At 40.2% G+C, this 23366-nt stretch overlaps 1 protein-coding gene across 6 annotated transcripts in view; it reads right to left on the bottom strand.

Annotated features, from left to right (window-relative positions):
- Positions 1–363: 363 nt before the first annotated feature.
- Positions 364–23366, bottom strand: part of CC1H2orf76 (chromosome C1 C2orf76 homolog) — a 61908-nt gene continuing 38905 nt past the window's right edge. For all 6 annotated transcript variants that reach the window (XM_007091150.3, XM_007091149.3, XM_007091147.3 and 3 more), the window contains 4 exons: positions 23014–23064; positions 18373–18410; positions 8947–9028; positions 364–540 (listed from right to left, as the gene is read on the bottom strand). In XM_007091150.3, the coding sequence (XP_007091212.2) occupies positions 464–540; positions 8947–9028; positions 18373–18410; positions 23014–23064 (248 nt within the window). In that variant the 3' untranslated portion in view covers positions 364–463. The remainder of the gene's footprint in view (positions 541–8946; positions 9029–18372; positions 18411–23013; positions 23065–23366) is intronic.

Here is a 23366-nt window from a genome sequence, read left to right as displayed (position 1 = left end):
GGGAGGGGCAGAGAGAGAGAGAGAGAGAGAGAGAGAGAGTGAGTGAGTGGCAGGGAGAGGGAGAATCTCAAGTTGGATGCTTAACTGACTGAGCCACCCGGGCGCCCCATCTTCCAATCTTTTTAAGGAACCCAACATGCAAGCCACCCAAATAACCCCTAATTTCAGAAAAATAAGTTATGACTAGAGAACCAATCGTCCATGATGATTTTTGGATAACCATTTCTTTCACTTAAAAAAAAAAATCGTCTGTTTTTTTTTCATAAATAAATACATTATTTTACAACAAGAAAAAAAGAAAAAGTACAGACCTGCAGGGACAGAAAACACCACAGACTTCAGCAAAAATCGCAGAGCCTGCAATTAATTTTTTAAGTTTATTTATCAATTTCAAAAAAAAAAACTCACTAGTGGGATAAAAAGCTTAAGACAGGTTTGCAGAAAGGGAGACCCCAAAGGGTTTTCACCAGGATGAAATGGGATTAGCTTTGTAGTTCTTATAATCTTCTTCACAGAAGAATGCAATTTCAGTTTCATGAGCTGAAAAAAAAAAAAAAAAAAGACAATGGAAAAAAAATGTTAATGTAAAACTAGATTTTTAAGCAAGTATTGAAATCCATATTACTCTGATTCAGTGTTTCAGACGCCGAAAGTGAGAAAAATGAGCTACTTGTTTGGTTTCACATTTCATCAAATCAACAAGAAGTATTGGTTGTTGTAAGAATTCTGAACTCGAATAATTTAAAATTAAAAAGAAAAATACACAAGAAAACAATTAAAAACAAGAATTCGTACAAGACTCTGGTGTCCAGGAAACCATAAAATTGCTCATGTTATAGACCTCTTAACAGTCCCAGAAAATTAACATTTATTTTTTTTTCCCCAAATTTGCTGCTCAGTTACTGAAGGCGGAGGAAGAATGCTTTTTTTCTCTCTCTGAAATTAGCCTGTAGGTATAATAATTTAATACTTAGAGGATCAGTAGAATACTTTACAGATCACTTTACATTCTCCCTCATGACCCATCAAAATATGTGTCTGAAGAAGTTAATTTTTTGCCTGCTTATGACTAATTCATGAGGCTTCAACAATATGCAAAGTGAAAGACACAAATTGGCTTCTACCGCAATACCTTCAAACACCTCTAATTATTCACAGGGGATATAGCACAGCTAAAGGACCCACAGAGGGGCAAAGCAGTCACATTCTTTCAACCCAGCAGGTCAAGGACTCCGTCTTCTAAAACAATAAGTCAGCAACATTATTAATTCAGACTGGAGACAAATCTGATGGAAAGCCTTCCAATTATTAAACATGCAATTCTTTAAGGTGTGCGCCAACAAGTTCCACATTCGTTTTTTAAATTAAACCAGAAGTTAATACAGTCTGCTTAGCTTTTACAGAAAGAGCAAAAGGGCCTTCAGAATCTCGACAAGAAAACAGACAAGATTATTTGTAATGAATACTGATCACTCAATTAACATATCCTCTAAAAACAGACAAGTATAACTCTTCAAGCCAAATAAATAGGATAATAGGGAAAGATGCCAAGGATTACCACCCCCAGGTCTCTTAGTTTACCAAACTCATCTCATCGCTAGAATTTACCACAAAAGAATGAAATTAAGGAGCTTGGCACAGCACTTCAGTTAAAAAAAAAAAAAAATGCTGGTCTTAAGAATATCAAATTTATTGTTTCTCAATCATGAGTTGCCCGTGCTCGTTACAGAAAACACAGAAATGTGGAAAGAAGAAAATAAAGACACCCATAGTCTCAGATCCTCATTCCAGTCTCACTGCATCTTCAAGATTAAGTGAAGATGAATCTTGATGAAAATCAGATTACAATCTCGGCACAATGAGCCTGGGGGTGGGGAGGAGGTGGGCAGAGAGAAACTGAGAATCGGTGAGGAGGGGCTGTAAACAAATGCAGCCCAGGCAAACCAGAAGCTCACGTACAGCTACATTTTACAAGAAAACAGCCTTTAAAAGAATGGCTAACAGGCCCCGCACTTGGAATCAGTAAACTGTTGACAAGGGGGCTTCAGAAAATTCAGTATTCAAAGAGAAGATGTTTTGGGGTCTGTCCTTTCTATAAAAAGCTCCCGGGGTTTCCTTTTTTGAAGTGAAGCAAGCCCAAAGGTAGACCTGTATCATTTACAAGCGATGCTAAGCGTTCTTCAAATGGAGAATGGGCAAAAGGCACCCTGTTCTTAATAATCACAATGCAAAGTGTTATCTAGGATGTGCTATTTACATACAGAACTTTACACAGTGCTTTGCCCACACAGCACTTTGCTCAATACACACTAACTGTAATTACGGTTTTCACTCACTGCAGCTGGCATTTATCTGTACCCCTTTTGAGAAAGGGATGCATCGTATGGTTCCTCAGTACCGCAGTAACAGGTTCAGAATAAGCGGATGTAAAGAAAACACTGACGAAGCGTTTTTGTTTTGACATGCAGGTTTGCTCGGGTTTAATTAACTTACAGATCAACTCATTATTTATCTAAAGTATTTATGCCTTCTCCCATAATACAGGCTCAAAATGAGATCCTCCTAAGATCAAGATTTTATTTCCAGATGAATACTTTTCCTCAAAAAAAAAAAAACAAAAAAAAAACAAAAAAAACAAGACTGACAAATGGATTACACTCAAAAACTTCAGGCTGGTAAAACTGACACCCTTAAAAAACTGGAAAACAAGACACAAATTCAAAGCAGGTTACTCGGAACATTAAAAAGTAAGACTTAAGACGTATTGTAAACTTTAGTAATGTGGTCCTCAAACAAAATGGAATGTTTTTTAAAGTCTATAAAATTCTGTTGAAAATGTTTGAGACAACGATTTCCTGTATTGATGATGCAAATTTACTTGTGAATTTAAAATGAAAACAAATTACAAAAGATTTTCAAGACCTCTCCATAATCACCCTTTCGCACCATCATCCCTTAAATTCTTGCTTCTCCAATTCTATTTAAAATGGCTCCAGAAGAACCCTCGGGAAGGCTACTGTGTGCCAGTCCCCAGGGCACCTGATTTTAAATTAAATGTGCTGTAGGCGACAGGGCACTCGGGTGCAAGTGGATCTGAAATGAATGTAAAATCTAAAATCCAATAAATACATTGCCAGTTCATCCTTTGTCTTACTATCAAATGATATCAAGTAAGAATCCTTCAAATACCACGCACCATTTTAATGCAGACTTTCAAGTTTGCTGAAATGAACATAAGCCAGGACATTCAAACTTTGAAAATGAAATGAATAATTGTATACCATGTGTCTAAACAGGTCAGACACCATATACGTTCACCTTTAAAAGGAAAATAATAATGACTTTATATAAAAGGATGTAAGAAAAACCAATTTTAAATGTGAAATCTCAAGGAAAATTCAAGGCAATCTGCTTAAACTCCTTAACTAGCTTATTTCAAAAAACTCACCCATCGACAAGGATTTATTGCAGTTTCAAACTCCCTAGCCTGTACTAGTCAGCACCAATGTAGCATAAGGCACAGTAACTGTTGTCTGAGAAGAGAGACAGAGACCTGTGCGCTGACTCTGTGGGACAGATAATGATCAAGGCAGTCTGTAATGTGATAATAATTGCAGATTATGGACACACGTGTACACACACACACACACACACACACACACACACACACACACACACACACACACAATACGCGAAGAGCGAGGTTTGGTTTCTGTGGCAATTTGAGACCAAAAGGACAAAGTTCTGCCCTCTCTCCTGGCCCAGGAATACATCTTACCCTTGCAAGGTTCACAAAATCCCAATGTACAAATCATTCAAAACTGTGCTCACGGCTGAGTTATGTTTCTAACTTTGCACCAAAGGGATCAGGCAGAAAGTTCCCAAACACAGTGGTTTTTATTTTATGTTTGCTTCAAGCGTCTGGTGTTCCTGAGATCAGCTGGCAGAGAGGGTTTCAAGCTACAGTTTGAAGAAAACGAATAGTAAAAGAAATCTGACCTTTGACAGACTGGACACAGGCCTGTGATGTCCACAATGGTGAGGGGAAGGTAGAAAGGAAACAGTCCAGACCTCTTGCTCTGGAAGCCCAATTTCCTGGGTCTAGCACCTACTTCCCTGAGTACCAGACTATCACTGTGTTGATGTTTAAAGTACAGAACAGCCCCCTTCCCGCGCTGTCAAGGGAGGAGAGCACATGTGCCCGAAGATATTACTATCCAGAAGAGAATGGGAAAGGGACCCAAACCTTCAGGAAACACAAATCAAACACGAGCCTGATAAAGGAATGGAAGCCAAAGAATCCCACAATATCAGCTGTACGTGTGAGGTCATCAGAAGGTGCTGGGCACAGAGTCAGGGATCTGGTCGTGGACAGGCACCAAGAGGTGACACGCAGGAGGAAAACAGACCACAAGGGAGCTTTGGAAGGATCACAGGATCTGGTTTTATGCAAGCTCTTCCCTCAGATCAGCACTTCTGGTTTGGCCCACTGTATCTTGTCTTAAAATATTTCCAGCAAAACACAACTGGTTGAAAAGAGTTACCCTGCCACCATTTCTTTCCTAAGGAAAGAAGACTCAAAAGATAATAGTGGCAGAGTGTTGCAAAAGGAAAGAGATACCCCCAAAATACTTACATGCAAATCTACCACTTAGGGGAATCAGTGCACAAAACCACAATCATTAATAACAAGGTAAAAATCTTTCAATTACAAATAACAGTTCTGAGCCAAGCTTTCTTCTTCCTTCCAAAAAGCAAATCTTTTTCCTTCTGTCTTTTAGCTCTGAGTCCGCAAGCGAAAATTTGCCCTGACGTCAGGCGCAGAATATACAATTGGGATCTGCGATGCAGATAAAAGGTCGGAGCAGGAACTGGAGAATTTCTCCGTGAGAAAAGAGATCTTCAAACAAGTTTGTTCCCCTCATTTCCCCTCCACACACACAGTCCTTCTTTCCCTTTCATGAATTCTGCAGAGAAGTCATAATGATAAATTTGTTACATTGGCATTATTCCCATGGCAACTGGCTGTGATGGCAGAGTGACAGCTCTACAGCAAGATCAAGTGGTACAAAGGGAGAGGGACGACGTCGAGTTTTTCCCTTAAACCTCTTAAAAACCGAACCAGACACAGCACTGAGGGAGGGGCAATTCCCCAGAAAAGTCGCACACTTCAAGGGTCGTTTTTACAACTCTACTCCCACTTAGAATTTTTGGTTGGTCTCCAGGGCCCGTCACCTCCTTCCCTAGGTGTTAAATGAAGCTTCTCCAGGGTACAGCTACACGGCCCCAGGCAACACGGAGGGACGCGTGGGACAGGAGAGCCACTCAGGCTGGGCCTAGCGTCACCCCTGAGCAGGGCTAGGGGCTTGCAAGGTTCTTGTACCACCCTGGGACTCGTGGAAAGGATCTGATTCTCGCCAAAGACCCATGGCTTTAAAACAGGAATGACAAAAAGATGGATTTGATGCTTACCTTCACAGGTGGTTCATTACATGAGTCTGAAAGTTTTTTTTTATTTTTCTTAATGTTTATTTATTCACTTTTTGAGAGAGACAGAGAGAGAGACAGAGAGAGAGACAGAGAGAGAGAGAGAGAGAGAGCGTGCGCACGCGCGAGCGAGCTTGTGCAGGGGAGGGGCAGAGAGAAAGGGAGACACAGAATCCAAAGCAGGCTCCAGGTTCCGAGCTGTCAGCACAGAGCCTGACGTGGGGCTCGAACTCACAAACTGTGAGATCATGATCTGAGCCGAAGTCGGACACTTAACCGAGCCACCCAGGTGCCCATACAGGAGTCTGAGATTAAAGACAATTAAACCAACAATTCACATTTGCCAACTGCCTTCTCCAAAATGGTTTCCAAATAAGTATTTCTGAGGGTCTCTACGGACATCGTTCCAGATGCTTTCATATATTTTTTTTCATTCAACTCTTAAGACAACAGTCTGACACAGGTCTAATTGGTTCTGTTTTGTGTTATAGAGATCAGAACATTCAAAAACACTAAATGGCTTCCCAAAGGTCACAAAATAAGTGAAATGCAGAGCCCTCACTCAAACCAATTTTCAGGAGTCTATTCTTTAAAATTGGTTCCTTAATTTACAAATTAAGTATATGTGAACTGTATAAAAATGTTCCACTACAAGAACAATTAGACAATATGGAGAGGAAAAAAAAATCAATTGTTTAAAGTGCCACCACCCAAAGAACCATTTCTAAAATTTTGTCACATGATCTTTTCTCCATATACACATACAGATGTGTAAACATATATTTTAAACAGTAATGGTATCACACAATATATTCTATTTCCATTCAATAAAGAAAGCTCTACACCAGTGATTTCACAAACAGGGAAAGGGAGAGAACCCCTGCCACCCTCTGAAGGCACATCTCAACCTCCGGGGAGTCACAGAGTTTGAGGAAGCGTACTCCTGTTGGCCTGGTAACAGATACAAGACAAAGTTAAGGAGCGAGAAAGTCTCATTGGCCAAACTGACCTACAGGAAGTTAGAGGTAATATACATTCCCAAGAGTAGTACAAAAGAGTATCCACTTCCCAACATTCTCTTGGATACTACCACTTTTCTTCATGTCTGCTAGTCTTGAAACCACTACTTGTCAGGGCGCCTGGGCAGCTCAGTTGGTTAAGCGGCCGACTCTGGCTCGGGTCATGATTTCACGGTTCATGGGTTCGAGCCCCATGTCAGGCTGTATGCTGACAGCTTGGAGCCTGGAGCCAGCTTCGGATTCTGTGTCTCGCTCTCTCTCTGCCCCTCCCCTGCTCGTGCTCTATTTCTCAAAAATAAATATTTTTTTAAAATGTTTTTTAATGTTTAAAAGAAATAATAAATAACAAACTGGTACTTGTCCCAGGTCACCCAGCCAGTAAGTGGCAGAATGAGGTTGTAAACCCAAGCACTCTGGCTCCAGTCTCTAATTCTTAACCACTAGATTACTATTACTACATAAAATAGCATCTATCATCATGTATCTCTCTCTCTCAGGACTAATAAGGCTGAACTATTTTTCATATGTTAGCTATTTCTTCCACCAATAGGATTTCTTATCTTTTTCAAGCTAATTATAAGAGCTTTTATCAATTCAGGCTAATAACTTTTTTGTCATATACAAAGTATTTTTTTCATAGTTTGGTGTTTCTGCTTTAACTCTGTTTACAATTTTTAGTTTTTACGTGGTCAAATATATCATTTTGCCCCGATTTATGGCTCTGCCTTCAAAGTCATGCTTGGAGAGCTCTTCTCCCCATGATTATGAAATTACTAAGCTACATTTTATTTAAAAAAAAATTTTTTTTACATTGTGACATTTAATCAATCCACAACTTATTTTGGAATAAAGATTGAGATAAGGATTTAAATTTTATTTTCCTGAATGCTTTGGCAATGGGCCTGACATCATTTTCTAGCTAATTCACTCTTTCCCCACTTATTTGAGATGTCAAAACTGTATCATATTGTGAACTCTGACTTCTTTTTTAGTTTGCTTCTGATCTTTTCCATGCAGCTTTCAATCCGTACATTAATACCACAGCAATCTGTTATAATAATTACAGCTTTATGCGTTAGTAACAAGCGGGGCTAACTTCTAGGTGCTGTATGCGTCAATAACACAGGTGCCACTTGCTGTAATAATATAATAGCATTTGAAGAAATAAATGCCAAAATAAAAACTGTGTTTTCAAACAATAGCAATCTTACCTATTTATAATATGAAAAGACACTAAATCCAGCTAATAGTGGAAACAAACAGGGAAAGTCAGTCTAAGATTTTGTAACGTGTTATTCAAAATCCTACTTAAATTAGAAGACATGTCAAGGGGGCGCCTGGGTGGCTCAGTCGGTTAAGCGTCCGACTTCAGCTCAGGTCACGATCTCGCGGTCCGCGAGTTCGAGCCCCGCGTCGGGCTCTGGGCTGATGGCTCAGAGCCTGGAGCCTGCTTCCGATTCTGTGTCTCCCTCTCTCTCTGCCCCTCCCCCGTTCATGCTGTGTCTCTCTCTGTCTCAAAAATAAATAAACGTTAAAAAAAAAAAAAAAAAAGAAGACATGTCAGGAACTTACCTTAGCCACACGGACCCTTCGAAACCAAACTCCTGACATATGTCACTAAAATGACTCAAGAGAACACCTGCCAAAAAGATGGAAAGCCTCCTAATAGGGACCTCACTTAGAGTACCCCTTAACCAGTACATGTAAATAATTATGAAGGAAGTGTGATCTGTGCTGTTTCATTAGAGTCACTGACCGCAGAGGTACGTCAGAGGCATAGTGCCTTTAACTGCTCACACCTCTGAAAATCTTCACTGCTATCGCCAGATGATCTTTAGGTGTACATACACAGAATTAGAGTGACATCTAATGGTCACAAAACATGTCACATGGTATTTCTTTAAAACAGAACCACACGCAGGTTGAAGAGCTAGGTGGGGCCCCTTTTCAACCGCACACACTAGGCTCCTGCTTGAAATTCCACGGCTTGGCGGGCCCTGAGTGATCCAGAAGACTATTAGAAACTGCGCTGCACGTTATACAAACAACATCTTACTTCATTATTCCACGTTACTTCTACCAGGTCCGTTTCTCTCAAACCGTCAGTTCAAATGATGCTGATAAGAGTAAGTAGGTTATTAAGTGAGTAATAACCTGTCAATCACTTAAAATAACTCTCAGCAGAATTCTGAGCATACCTGCTGAAAAGAACTATTTGCATTCTGCACATTTGGAGAGCAGATATCTCCTGCCCTCAGTCAAATGATCTGAATGTACATCATTCTCGTCCTCCTCCTCTGAATAATTATCAGGGAGTGTAAAGAGCACCCAGGGTAGCATTTACTTTGCGGTGAGTTATCCAAACATCATCAGCCGGGCGTCAGCAGAGAGGCTGGGGGAGCGAGCGCCCCTCCAGCACCGCAGGGCCCCTCTCGCTCACCGATTCCAGCGGCTCGCAGCGTGCTGTCTTCCTTCAGCATGAGTCTGTCGTCATCCTCCAGACTCAACACAAGCTCATTCGTCTGGAAAGAAAAAAAACCTGCATCTTACCAGTACTTATAGGTGCTTTGTGTTTGGTAAGACTTCTCGAAGACACAGGATTGTTACCCTGGGTCACGGCAATAACCGGAGTCACATGCTGTTCCCACCACCGACAGGGCAGAAGCACACACATGTGAGCACCCATTATGTGTGCTCGCTCCGCAAGGGCTGGGGAGCACAGGGCTTTGGCACCAGGTCCAGATTAAAATTTGGTTTCCACCAATGCCCCGCTGTGTATTCTCAACAAACGACACAGCCTCTCCAAGACTTAGTGTCCTCCTTTGTAGAAAAGGGGAGAGGAAGGAATCTTCTCTTTTGCCCGGTGGTGAAGATGAAATGAGACGAAACCATCAATATGTTATCTGTCACAGAGCAAGGACTCTTCACGTTAGCTGCTGCTATTCTGTTGTTGCTGTCGTCATCATCGTCATCATCATCGTCATCATCTCATCCTCACAGTGTTCCAGGAGACCACCATCACCATCATCACCACCACCACTACCATTATCATCATCATCATCATCACCACAACCAGCACCACCATCATCACCACCACCATCATCATCATCACCATCGTCACCACCACCACCATCATCATCGCCACAACGACTACCACCATCATCATTGCCACAACCACCATCACCACCACCACCATCATCATTGCCACAACCACTACCACCATCACCATCATCATCACCACCACCACCAACACCACCACCATCACCACCACCACCATCATTATCATCATCACCACCACCACCACCATCATCATTGCCACAACCACTACCACCATCATCATCATCATCACCACCACCACCACCATTATCATCACCACCACCATCATCATCACCACCACCATCATCATCGCCACAACCACTACCACCATCATCACTACCATCATCACCATCATCACCACCACCACCATCATCGCCACGACTACCACCATCATCATCACCACCACCACCACCACCATCACCACCATCATCACCACCACCACCACCATCATTATCATCACCACCACCATCATCATCATCATCGCCACAACCACTACCACCATCATCACTACCATCATCATCATCACCATCACCACCACCACCACCACCATCATTGCCACAATGACTACCACCATCATCATCACTACCACTGCCACCATCATCATCATCATCACCACCACCACCACCACCACCACCAACACCACCACCACCATCATTATCATCATCACCACCACCACCATCATTATCACCACCACCACCACCATCATCATTATCATCATCGACACAACCACTACCACCATCATCACTACCATCATCATGATCACCATCATCACCACCACCACCATCACCATTGCCACAACGACTACCACCATCATCATCATCACCACTACCATCATCATTATCATCATCGCCACAACCACTACCACCATCATCACTACCATCATCATCATCACCATCATCACCACCACCACCATCACCATTGCCACAACGACTACCACCATCATCATCACCACCACCACCATCATCATTGCCACAACCACTGCCACCATCATCATCACCACCACCATCATTATCATCATCACCACCACCACCATCATTATCATCACCACCACCATCATCGTTATCATCATCGCCACAACCACTACCACCATCATCACTACCACCACCACCATCATCATCACCACCATCACCATCATTATCATCATTGCCACCACCACCACCATCATAATCACTACCACCATCACCATCATCACCACCACCACCATTATCATCATCATCACCACCATCATCATCGCCGCCACCACCACCACCATGATCATTACTGCCACTACCATCACCATCATCATCATCTCATCCTTACAGTATTTCAAGAAACAGAGAGGTTACAAAACAGACCCAGAGTACATGGAACTGAAGCCTGAGCTCTGACCAGCTTGACTTCAGGGAAAAACAAGCTTACCTCCGTGTATCTAAAAACCTTGCCCTATCGAGTAAACACATGATCCCATGTCATATTAACTTGATCCCATGTGATATTGACTGTAACCTTTCATGATGAGGTTTCAGGTGGTGGTGGATGAATCTGTCCTCCAATGATTTTTTTTTTTTTTTTACAAATCCAGTTAAATATTATAACTATAGGAGAAGACTTTGAGTTGATATCTGCCCCCAAAAAGCACACAGAGATGAACAGACAATCCACTTGTCAACCAGAATGCAGCTGCTTAGCAACATAGTCTATTTCTAGAATATGGTTAAGAGGGAGAGTCAACAGAAAGGCCACTCCAGCAGCCAAAATAGAAGGCCCAGAAGCCATGCTCCACAGTTCACAACTTCACCTACTAGAGAGCACAGGGCTTGATCTCCAGAGCACAGAGATTAAACGGGCGGCGGCTGGGGGGGGGGGGGTGGGGCGGGGGGAGGGGGGAATGTTATTTAAAACAAATCATTTTAGAATAGGTAACATACTCATAATACAAAATTCTCCAAGTACATATGGATGGAGTGTAAAGTACGTCTCCTTCCAATCCCTATCTACCAGGTGCCCAGTTCTCCTACAAATAACTTCTACTAATTCTGGTATATCCTTCCAGACACTGTGTCTGTATATGTTCATGCAGGCAGAAATGTGCATGTAAAATTTTTCAAACAAATAACAGCATATTGTACGCTATATTCTAACACTTTGCTTTTTTCTCTTAAAACATAGCTTAAAATCATTCCAAATTGGTATACGAGATGCCTCATAATTTAGCAAGGCTGCAGGGTATTCCACTGAAGAGACATAAACACATATACACACACTCTGTCCTCACTGATGGCCATTAGATTGTTTCCATCTCTTGCCACCGTAAAGAACCCTGCAACAAATAACCTCTCATACGTGTGATATTTTGCATACATACAAGTTTTATGGCTAAGATAGATTTTGCACAAGTTTTATATGTAAGATAAATTCCCAGAAGTAGAATCGTTGGGTCAGAGAATACACACAATTTTTTTCTGGCAGATATTGCTAAATTATGCTTCACAGAAGTGGTACCGCTTTACAGGAACGCTACCAATTGCTGAGAGTACCTGTTTCTCACAGCCCCCCTGACACGGTGTATTATCAACACCGTCTAATCTTTGGCAACCTAACAGATGAAGATTATGTGCAGTCTTAATTTGTATTTATTTTGAGTAAAGTCATAAATATTTTGTTTTTTAATGGGCTCAAAGGATAATTTTTTTTTAATTTTTTTTTAATGTTTTTATTTATTTTTGAGACAGAGAGAGACAGAGCATGAGCAGGGGAGGGGCAGAGAAAGAGGGAGACATAGAATCGGAAGCAGGCTCCAGGCTCTGAGCTGTCAGCACAGAGCCTGATGCGGGGCTCGAACTCAGACTGTGAGATCATGACCTGAGCCGAGGTTGGACGCTCAACCGACTGAGCCACCCAGGTGCCCCAAGGATAATTTTTTTAAAAAGACTTTATTTTTAAGTAATCTCTGTACCCAACATGGGACTTGAACTCATAACCCCGAGATCAAGAGTTACATGCTGTTCTGAGCCAGCCAGATGCCCCTCAAATGATAATTTTTTAAATAGAATTGTAATACACATACACACACACACACTAAGAAAATTAGGCCTTGTCTGTAATATAACTTAGAAAATTTTGCTCCAAACAAAAGAGACTTATAAATATGGAGAACAAACTGAGGGTTGCTGGAGGGGTTGTGGGAGGGGGGGATGGGCTAAATGGGTAAGGGGCATTAAGGAATCTACTGAAATCATTGCTTCACTATATACTAACTAATTTGGATGTAAATTTTAAAAAATCAAAAATAAAGTTAAAAAAAAAGAAAAAAAAGAAAATTTTGCTCCAGTGTTCATTCCTTCCTTGATTTTTTTCTTATAATGTTTTTTTTTCTAGTAAAAGTGCTGAATGCCTGTTGAATAAATACATGAAGTAAACTTAGCAATTTTTCTGACAGTTTCTGGGTTTTCTACATCTTACTTAGAACGGCCTTCATTCCAAAATTCCTTCTAAAATTTCACGTTTTCTTCAAACATGTTCATCAATTTCATTTTTTCTAAGCTTTTAATTATGGAGAATCTCAAACATACACTGTATACCAAGCAGCATACTGAACCCTCCACGTACCCATCACCTGGCGTGAACAAATGATCTACTCATGTTCAATCTGTTTCATCTACATTCTTACCTGTGGGCTCTACTGTCACACTTAAGTCATTAACCCGATGGATATTTATTTTGGCATGAAGAAAAGAATACGGATTCAATTTAGCTGTTTTCTGGACGTCTCCCCAGTTGTCCCAGTAACACTTACAGAATCCTCCATATTTTCTCTACAGCTTTGAATTTACTATACACTAAATTCCCATATATATTTGGGTCTCTTTCTGTACTTTTAATTCTGTACCATTCACCTAACAGTTCATGTGCCAGTTACTACACTGTTTTATTTACTTTAGTTTAATCATATGGCTAATACATGTCAGGGCTGGCCACTCTCCTTTCTCTTCTTTTTCCTGACTGTTCTTACTTTTTGCATATTAGTATTACAATCAGCTTCTTTAATTCATATGTATACACAACTGCTGCTGTATTTTATTGGGGTGACATTAAATTCATAAGTTAACTAAGAGAAAACAGACATCTTCAAGCTGGTGCATCTTCCTATCCAAATACCCTAAGCATTTCCATTTAAGTCTTATGTTGGATCCTTTTGGTGTGTCTATTTTTTTTGTTGTTGTTGTTAAATTGAGGTAGAATTTCACATAAATAAAATGCAAAGATCTTAAGGGGAGTTCAGTTCAATGGACCTGGACAACTGAATAACCCTCACTAGCATTTTGAAGTTTTCTTCTTAAAGATCTTGCACATTTCTTAAAAAAATTCTTGCAGGGTATGACTTCTTCCTCTCATAAACTTTTAACAAGAGTAGTTACCTGGTTTCCAAACTCACAAAATAGGAGAAATTAGAGTTTTTATTTAAAAACAATTTTTTTATGTTTATTTATTTTTTAATTTATTTGAGCACAAGTAGGGGAGGGACAGAGAGAGAAGGAGACACAGAATCCAAAGCAGACTCCAGGCTCTGAGCTGTCAGCATGGAGCCCGATGTGGGGCCCAAACCCAAGAACCTCGAGATCATAACCTGAGCCAAAAACGGACGCCCAACCGACTGAGCCACCCAGGCACCTCTAGAGTTTTCATTTTAAAACTCTTTAATAGGAATTATTCTGACTTTACAAACAGCCCCATAATACACACACAGGTACATTTTCTTAATAACCATAAATCATATTAAGGTAATTATTTACACTGTACTATTGATTGACTCATTCATTCAACAAAAACTGAGCTCAGGGGCACCTGGGTGGCTCAGTCGGTTGAGCATCTGACTTCAGCTCAGATCATGATCTCGCAGTTCATGGGTTCAAGCCCTGTGTTGGGCTCTGTGCTGACAGCTCAGAGCCTGGAGCCTGCTTCGGATTCTGTGTCTCCCCCGTCTCTCTCTCTGCCCCTCCCCTGCTCGTGCTCTGTCTCTCTCTCTCTCTCTCTCTCTCTCTCTCTCTCTCTCTCTCAAAAATAAATAAACATTGGGAAAAACAAAAAACAAAAAACTGAGCTTATGAGCTCCAAACAGTAGGCTCCTCCAAACAGGAGGCTCTCACAGGAAGGTATCCAGATAGTTTCATTGTAATAGTGGGAAGAAATTTCTGTAGATACCTGGTAATTAAGAAGTCTCTAAAAGTAGAAAATTGAGGAAATGGGGGAAATGCCTTTGTGATCAAGGTCATTAAGACAGTTGGAAGTCTCTTCCTCTGGCTGAGGAAGGAGACTAAAACTACAGCTGGGTTGCTGGGTTGTTGGAAAACTGATGGGCTGGTCGCTGGTCCAGGGTTGCTTTACAAGCCCCACAGACGAGGAACAGAAAATGGAAAACAGAATGCAGATGGGGAAATGAGAAAAATGACTGGAAGCTGGATAAAGCACAAATGAGGGCTTTGGGGTAAAGTTTTTCTTAAGTTTTAAATCTGTATCTGTAAAAATATATTAACCCCTTTCCTTATAAAAAGCTGAAGAGGAAACGTGGAAGAATCATCCCTGGGGTGTATAGTCTGTATTTAACTAGAATGGTTATGGCTTAGATGAAAATTTATAAAGCCAGATTCCAGAAACATTCTAAAGCAACTTTATTTCTTTAAATAAAGACATTGTTCAACTGGAAAGATAAGCTCTAATTGTATAACTCTAACATGCCAGGTTGGAACATGTGTTTTAAATATAAGAAACGGGCTCCTGGGTGGCTCGGTTGGTTAAGCATCAGACTCTTGGTTTCGGCTCAGGTCATGATCTCACAGTTCATGAGTTCAAGTCCCATGTTGGGTTCTGCACTGGCAGCACGGAGCCTGCCTAGGATTCTCTCTCTCCCTCTCTCTCTCTGCCCCTGCTCCACTCTCTCTCTCAAAATAAATAAACTTAAAAAACCATTTTTAACATAAGAAACAATTCTAATAGATTTCCAACTACAAGAGGAAAATTTCCTGATTTTTTTTTAAATGTCATGATATTGAGTATTTGAATATTATGAATCAGGTCTTTGTACCTCATCGTACGATCATATGGACAAGTCCAACAATGTAAAAATGCAACACTGAATGGAGAATGACATCACTCTATTTTACAACCTTTTCAAAGAGCATATTGTTTCCTTATAACTTTATTATATATATATGTGTGTGTGTGCGTATGTATACATATGTATGTATACATGTACATATGTATACATACATACGTATGTATGTATACACACACGCACACGCACATATACGTATACGTATATATTTTTCTCCCTCTATAACAAGCCCAAACTTCCTATTCTCCACATTTTAGAGACAAGGTTGTAAACCCTCCTGTCCCAGAAAAAGAATGAAGTCGGCGGCCATAGTGGAGGGACATTCTAGCACTCACACAAAGTGCAGATTCCACACCGCAGCCCGGACACATGTGGCACTGAATTTTAAAGCATCTGACAAGGGGTAACGTCAAATTGGTACATATAATCCGTGGTATAAAAAAGTAAAATTACTGGAAAGAACTAGTCCTACCAGCACCTTGATTTTAGCCCAGTGAAACTAATTTTGGACTTCTGGCCTCCAAAACTAGAAGAGAATAAATGTGTGCTATTTTAAGCTACAAGGAAAAAAAAATGTGTTTTGAAGTTACTAATTCACATTTGATAGTCATACCCTGATGCCATTTTCTTTGTAATGTCTGGTATACATTTACTTGAAGGCTGACTGAGTTTATGGTAGGCATCTATGACTAGAGAAGACAATGAAATTAGGTGAATTCAAAAATAAATACTTAATTCAAAAATCGATGGTGTGCCTGGGTGGCTCAGTCGGTGAAGCATCTGACTTCGGCTCAGGTCATGATCTTGTGGTCTGTGAGTTCGAGCCCCTCATCAGGCTCTGGGCTGACAGCTCAGAGCCTGGAGACTGCTTTGGATTCTGTGTCTCCCTCTTTCTCTGTCTCTCTCCAGTTTACCCTCTGTCTCACTCTCAAAAATAAATAAACATAACAAATTTTTTTAAATTGTTATAAAAACACTCTTATGAATGAGGCATTGTGCCAGATATTGGAGACACGAAGAACAGATTATGGTCCCTCATCCTTGACTAGTTTGTATAATAGACTAAGGTTACAGCTTTAATGAGGAGTCGATACAAAGTCATTGACATTCAAGAAAAAAGATCACTTTAGTCTGTATGAGAAGCAAATTTTTTTTTTTTTAATTTTTTAACGTTTATTTATTTTTGAGAAAGAGAGAGACAGAGCATGAACGGGGGAGGGTCAGAGAGAGGGAGACACAGAATCCGAAACAGGCCCCAGGCTCTGAGCTGTCAGCACAGAGCCCGATGCTGGGCTCGAACCCACGGACCGCGAGATCATGACCTGAGCCGAAGTCGGCCACTCAACCAACTGAGCCACCCAGGCGCCCCGAGAAGCAAATCTTTGATTGTGGCTTTATAAATACATTACTCTAAAAAAGTAAGAAAACAGACATGTAAACACATGATAAATAAACAGCTTTCTCCAGAGCAGGTAAGATACCATTAAGACTGCAGGCCATGCCCTGTGTGCAACTTGAAGGCATGTTCCCAAGAGCCAGAGTCCTGGACCTTCTCTTACACACAGAAAGAGATAGGTCAGAAAAAACAGTAAAATTATTTTTACCTGCTTTTGGCTCTTTTCTTCTGATACACAATTAAGAAAATCAAAGATATTGAACTGCCAGATAACAGAAGGTTTCCTCTTTTTTTTTTTTTTTTTGTAACCTAAATTTACTTTACCAAGTTTTATGCTTATGTTTATTTTATTTTAAATATTCACTTGATATAGAACATGTATTCTTTGGGATGCCTGGGTGGCTCAGTCAGGTAAGCATCTGACTCTTGATTTTGGCTCAGGTCATGATCTCACGGTTCATGAGTTTGAGCCCCGCTTGGGATTCTCTCTCTCTCCCTCTCTCTCTGCCCCTCCCCTGCTCATGCTGGCTCACGCGCTCGCTCTTTACATAAATAAATAAATATTTAAAAAAATAACATGTATGCTTTTTTATAAATTTTTTTTTTTAGCGTTTATTTATTTTTGAGACAGAGAGAGACAGAGCATGAACGTGGGAGGGTCAGAGAGAGGGAGACACAGAATCTGAAACAGGCTCCAGGCTCTGAGCTGTCAGCACAGAGCCTGACGCAGGGCTCAAACTCACGGACCGCGAGATCATGACCTGAGCCGAAGTCGGCCACTTAACCGACTGAGCCACCCAGGCGCCCCCATGTATGCTTTTTTAAAAATTAATACTTTTTTTTTTTTTAACGTTTATTTATTTTTGAGATAGAGAGAGAGACAGAGCATGAACGGGGGAGGAGCAGAGAGAGAGGGAGACACAGAATCGGAAGCAGGCTCCAGGCTCTGAGCCATCAGCCCAGAGCCCGACGCGGGACTCGAACTCACGGACCGCGAGATCGTGACCTGAGCTGAAGTCGGACACTCAACCGACTGAGCCACCCAGGCGCCCCAAAAATTAATACTTTTTAACAAGATCTACTACTCACAGGGATATGACTTGGTGAGGTTTTTTTTTTTTCCTTAATGGAAAAGTAAGGCTGTAGGAAGGGTACTTATGAAATAAAAAAATGCTACTATAATGGAAAATATTTTAGAAGTGCATGCATTTGTTCCCTTATTCACTGAGACAGCCGACAGCGATTACTTTCTACGTGCCAGATGCCGTACATATGAAACGTACCTTTGATTTATGTGCTTGATGAACAATCTTTAGTTTATCTGAAAGAAAGAAAGAAGTATTTTTACAAAGATTATTCTAAAACTTCATTTTAACAATTTGCAATGGAAAGATACAGCTACAGAACTGAGAAACTTACGTCCTTGCCTTACGACCAGTTCACTTAAAAATGTAGTGCAGTAGAAGAAAAAGTACCACTATAGGCCATTAAAGATCACTGTGTTTAAAGATATCTGAAAGCCGTGGCCTTTGGCACACACAACTATATGCCATAACCTGCAGTCACCTTGGCACACCTTCCCCTTAGAACAGAAGCCAGATGGATCATGTCACTCTGTCTTGTCCCTGGGGGGACTTGCAGAATGCTACAATGAGCAAATAATGTAAAAAAATTATCGGACATTAACATAAGCAGTTCAAAACAATCTACCCGGCTCTCAGAATGCATACAAGTGGCAGGAGGTCAAAGGATCACCCTGGTAATCTGGCCAAGGCTGCTAATGCCCACAGAGTACCAGTATTTGCCTCCTGGTTTTCAAATGATGCACAGGCTCACACCGTCTAATCTGCTTTATTCAATCCTCCTTCACTCTTTAATCTGTTTACCTTGAAGTCAGGCCACACTGTGCTTTTCCAAGAAGTAATTTCTCCACATTGGGCAAATTCTGACTCTGTAACAATGACCTCTTAATTATAAATAGGCTCAGCATTCACCAGGCTTAAAGTCACAAAGTTTCCAATTCTTCACTTGGTTTTATTTCACCATTTAATTAGTGTACTGTGATTACATGTATTATTATATCTGGATAAACTCTTAAGCTTAAACTAAAATTTATTTCTATCAATCATGCCGTTTGATTCCATAAGGAATTCCAATAGTAAAACAAAAGGGTCTACTTTAAAAAACAGGCCCTGAGGGGCACCTGGGTGGCTCAGTCGGTTAAGCGTCTGACTTCGGCTCAGGTCATGATCTCGCGGTCCGTGAGTTCGAGCCCCGCGTCGGGCTGTGCTGACAGCTCAGAGCCTGGAGCCTGTTTCAGATTCTGTGTCTCCCTCTCTCTGACCCTCCCCCGTTCATGCTCTGTCTCTCTCTGTCTCAAAAATAAATAAACGTTAAAAAAAGTTAAAAATTAAAAAAAAAAAAAAAAACCAGGCCCTGATTTAACTCTGTTCTAATAACACAAAAGAATAGGGTAGCTATCCAGTTAAGAACTAGCACTCAGAGTTACCCATTATTTTAAAGTCAGCTTTCAATTATCAACTGCAATTTTTAATACAAGGTCAGCCTAATCCTAAAACTCTATGTATTGTTAAGAACTAAAACTAAATCTAATCTAAGTGAAAAATGAGTATTAGGAATGTAAATATACCACAACTGCTAAAAATAAGCTTATAAGGTACACAAGAAAATAAACAAATTGGCTTTTGGATTACCTATTATTCCAAGTTCCCTTTTCTCTTTTTCTCACTATAGACAGATACTGGTTTATTATTAGAGACAAGTTAGAAAAGCCAGTAACAGTTTTTTAAGTAAAAGGATCCTGCTTAGGGTTCAGTTGGTTAAGCATCTGACTTCGGCTTAGGTCATGTTCTCATGGTTTGTGGGTTTGAGCCCCAGGTCAGGCTCTGTGCTTACAGCTCGGAGCCTGGGGCCTGCTTCGGATTCTTTCTCCCTCCCTCTCTCTGCCCCTCCCCCACTTATGTGCACACATGTGTGTTCTCTATCTCTCAAAAGTAAATAAATAAACATTAAAATTAAAAAAAAAAAGAATGAATCCCACTTAAAGCCTGTTACAATCAATATGCAAAACTGTAGTTTGGTCTTACCAAATATTAATTATGTTCTATATATTTTGCTAATGAGCCTTTAAATTACAAATATCTTTGTTCTAATGGGTTCTGCAAACCCATAATAAGAGGGCTACATTTTTTTTTTAGCAGAAGAAGAAATAATGTGAACAGAAATTTATAGATTTTTCCCTCCAACAGAAACGGGTAAGATGTGATAAGAAACAACAAGCTAGCAAAATATATTATATTAATAATAATGTCCCTTTCTTGTTAAACAATCTTTTTTCACTTGTTCTTACTTCTTTTTTAAAAAAAAACTGCATTGGGGCGCCTGGGTGGCTCAGTCGGTTGAGCGTCTGACTTTGGCTCAGGTCACGATCTTACGGCCCGTGAATTCGAACCCCGCGTCGCGCTCTGTGCTGACAGCTCAGAGCCTGGAGCCTGCTTCAGATTCTATGTCTCCCTACTCTCTGCCCCTTCCCCACTCACGCTCTGTCTCTATCTCAAAAATAAACATTAAAAATTTTTTTTAAATTAAAAATTAAAAAAATTTTTTAAACCTGCATTATTTTTTTAAATTTTCTTAATGTTTATTTATTTTTGAGAGAGAGACAGAGACAGAGCCCAAGCAGGGGAGGGACAAAGAGAGAGGGAGACACAGAATCTGAAGCAGGCTCCAAGCTCTGAGCTGTCGGCACAGAGCCCGACGTGGGGCTCGAACTCACAAGCCACGAGATCATGACCTGAGCTGAAGTTGAATGCTTAAACGACTGAGCCACCCAGGCACCCCCAAAAATATCTGCATTATTAACAGAAACAACATCTATGGGTATTGCACCCTTAATGGAAATTCCTTGAGGAACATAACCTCATAAAAATAAAAATAAAAAACTTGTTAGGTATTTGACGTGTTCACACGAGCATTGTTTAATCTGACACAGCCTCATGAAACAAACAGTATTAGAAGCTCCATGCTGCACAGCCACCAATATTTATTACACACATGCACAGTGTCTAGGTGACAAGGTTTAAAAATAAGACAGCATCCGATGTGCTTTAGAACACACAGTCTGGTCAGGATAAATCAATAATAGATGTAGATGACAATTAAATGGGAGAAGAGCCATGAGAAATCTCAGACTCTCAAGTCGAGTGAGCCAGCCCTCTTTGCCCAAGGGCACAAAGACCGCAACCAACAGAGTGGAAATCTGACTCTGCACCCTTTCCACTCCCCATCACCCAATGGATTCTATTCCCACAGAGTATGTAGCAATACCGAAGGACAATGACAGGTGAGAAAGTAATGTTTGGCTGTTCTGAGTGAACACAAAGCAGCAGATTGTTACAAAGCCAAACCCAGACTGAGTTACTAAGTCCCTGGAAGTCTATCAAAACCCTAGTTCTCTAATTTCTAATTTCACAGATAAATGTATTCACTTCTTCTGCCAATTCACCTAAATAGTACACAAATCCTAGAACAAAGCAGTGTTAAAAAGGTGGAGAAATATAAAAGGCACATGATCTACCACCATGATGATTAATAGTCAGACATTCTAATGCCAGTATCTAAAACTTATTTTTCAAAATAACTTACATGGAACACAAGTTTGAGTATGTATGCATATGCATGTATATGCACACGCACACACACACACACACACACACACACACACACACACACAGAGGCACGCACGCACCATGCAAAAAAGGAAACGGCATTTGTAGGTTGATTCAAGTTTAAGGTTATATTGCAAGTGATTATACTCTGAAAGCCATGAAAGCCAGAATTGAGAAGTTTCATATTTACTTAACCATGCTTTTTTATTCCTTTCTCTTATTCAATATTTAGTATGTAAATTCTTTAAGCCCAATAAATCAAAGTACTTTCCACTCAGCGCCTTCAACTTCTGCCTGACTACCCCTTATGACCTCACAATTAGTCTCTGGATATTAAAATGCATACACACGGTGAAGATTGTGATTTCAAAGTATTTTAGGTCATAAGTTGCTCTACCAAATGGGAACAGAATTAAAAGCCACTCCAAAAAAAATGATCTAAGGTAATAAAAAATTTATACTTCAAAAAATGTCTGTACCAATTAACAGAAATATTTATTAGGTGCGTCATAATTTTCAAGTGAAGTCTCAGACTCAAAGTTTGATGAGTGTCATTCTGCTGAAGGTTAATAACCATGCCATCTTTTTACCAAATAATGAAACCCAACTTCCTGCCTCATTACTACATTTTTAAACAACACTGCAACATACAAAACTGCTATGTAATATGCTCAAGTTACTGGCATTTAAATTAATGTTTAATCTCTTCTTTTAATTCCCAGTCTTTAATCACTTTTCTTTTCTGGTTACCTTACAAAGAAATTCATTTAATTTTTAAAAAAATTTTTTTTAATGTTTATTTATTTTTGAGAGACAGAGAGAACATGAGTGGAGGAGGGGCAGAGAGAGAGGGAGACACAGAATCCGAAGCAGGCTCCAGGCTCTGAGCTGTCAGCACACAGCCCAACATGGGGCTCGAACTCACAAACTGCGAGATCACGACCTGAGCCGAAGCCAGATGCTTAACCGACTAAGCCACCCAGGCGCCCCAAGAAATTCATTTTAGACATGGTTTGCCAAATATGCTATTTATTCCTCATAAATAGGCCACTTTCATACACAATTACAATTTAATGATACACCAGGATTTCGAGATTTCTAAATAAACTTCCATATTGGTTTTTATTTACAGATAGTAAACTAATTTTTAAAAACCAAATTCAAATTGCTAGCAACGTAAAACTAATGTGAAACTATATTAATATACACTTTTAAAGAATACGAAAAATTAGTTACCGTATTTATAATTTCTGAATGGTGGTGGCAGGCTGGTCCTCAAAGGAATATCTATAAAAGAAATATTATTTTTATTATATTCAAATAGACACTCATGGTATATGCATAGTCTTTTGCTCTGTTCTCCTAGACCTCCAGACTAAGCTACTTTGAAAAGGTCAATAGAACACAAAATGAAGCTAACATGCCACCAAAATCCAAAGGTCACCTAAAATAATGGAACCACTGAGAAGATGTTGAGCCGTTATTAGCTGAATTAAGGATTCAGCAACGTTCTTAAATGCACTGGCATTTTATTCAATACAACAGCATCTATGCACATTTGAAATATATAGCATTCATGTGTGAGGTAG

The sequence above is a fragment of the Panthera tigris genome, chromosome C1, assembly GCF_018350195.1.
Source record: "Panthera tigris isolate Pti1 chromosome C1, P.tigris_Pti1_mat1.1, whole genome shotgun sequence".
NCBI classification, from domain to species: Eukaryota; Metazoa; Chordata; class Mammalia; order Carnivora; family Felidae; genus Panthera; species Panthera tigris.
Note: the sequence above shows the minus strand (reverse complement) of the source record. Positions and strands in the feature narration are given on the sequence as shown.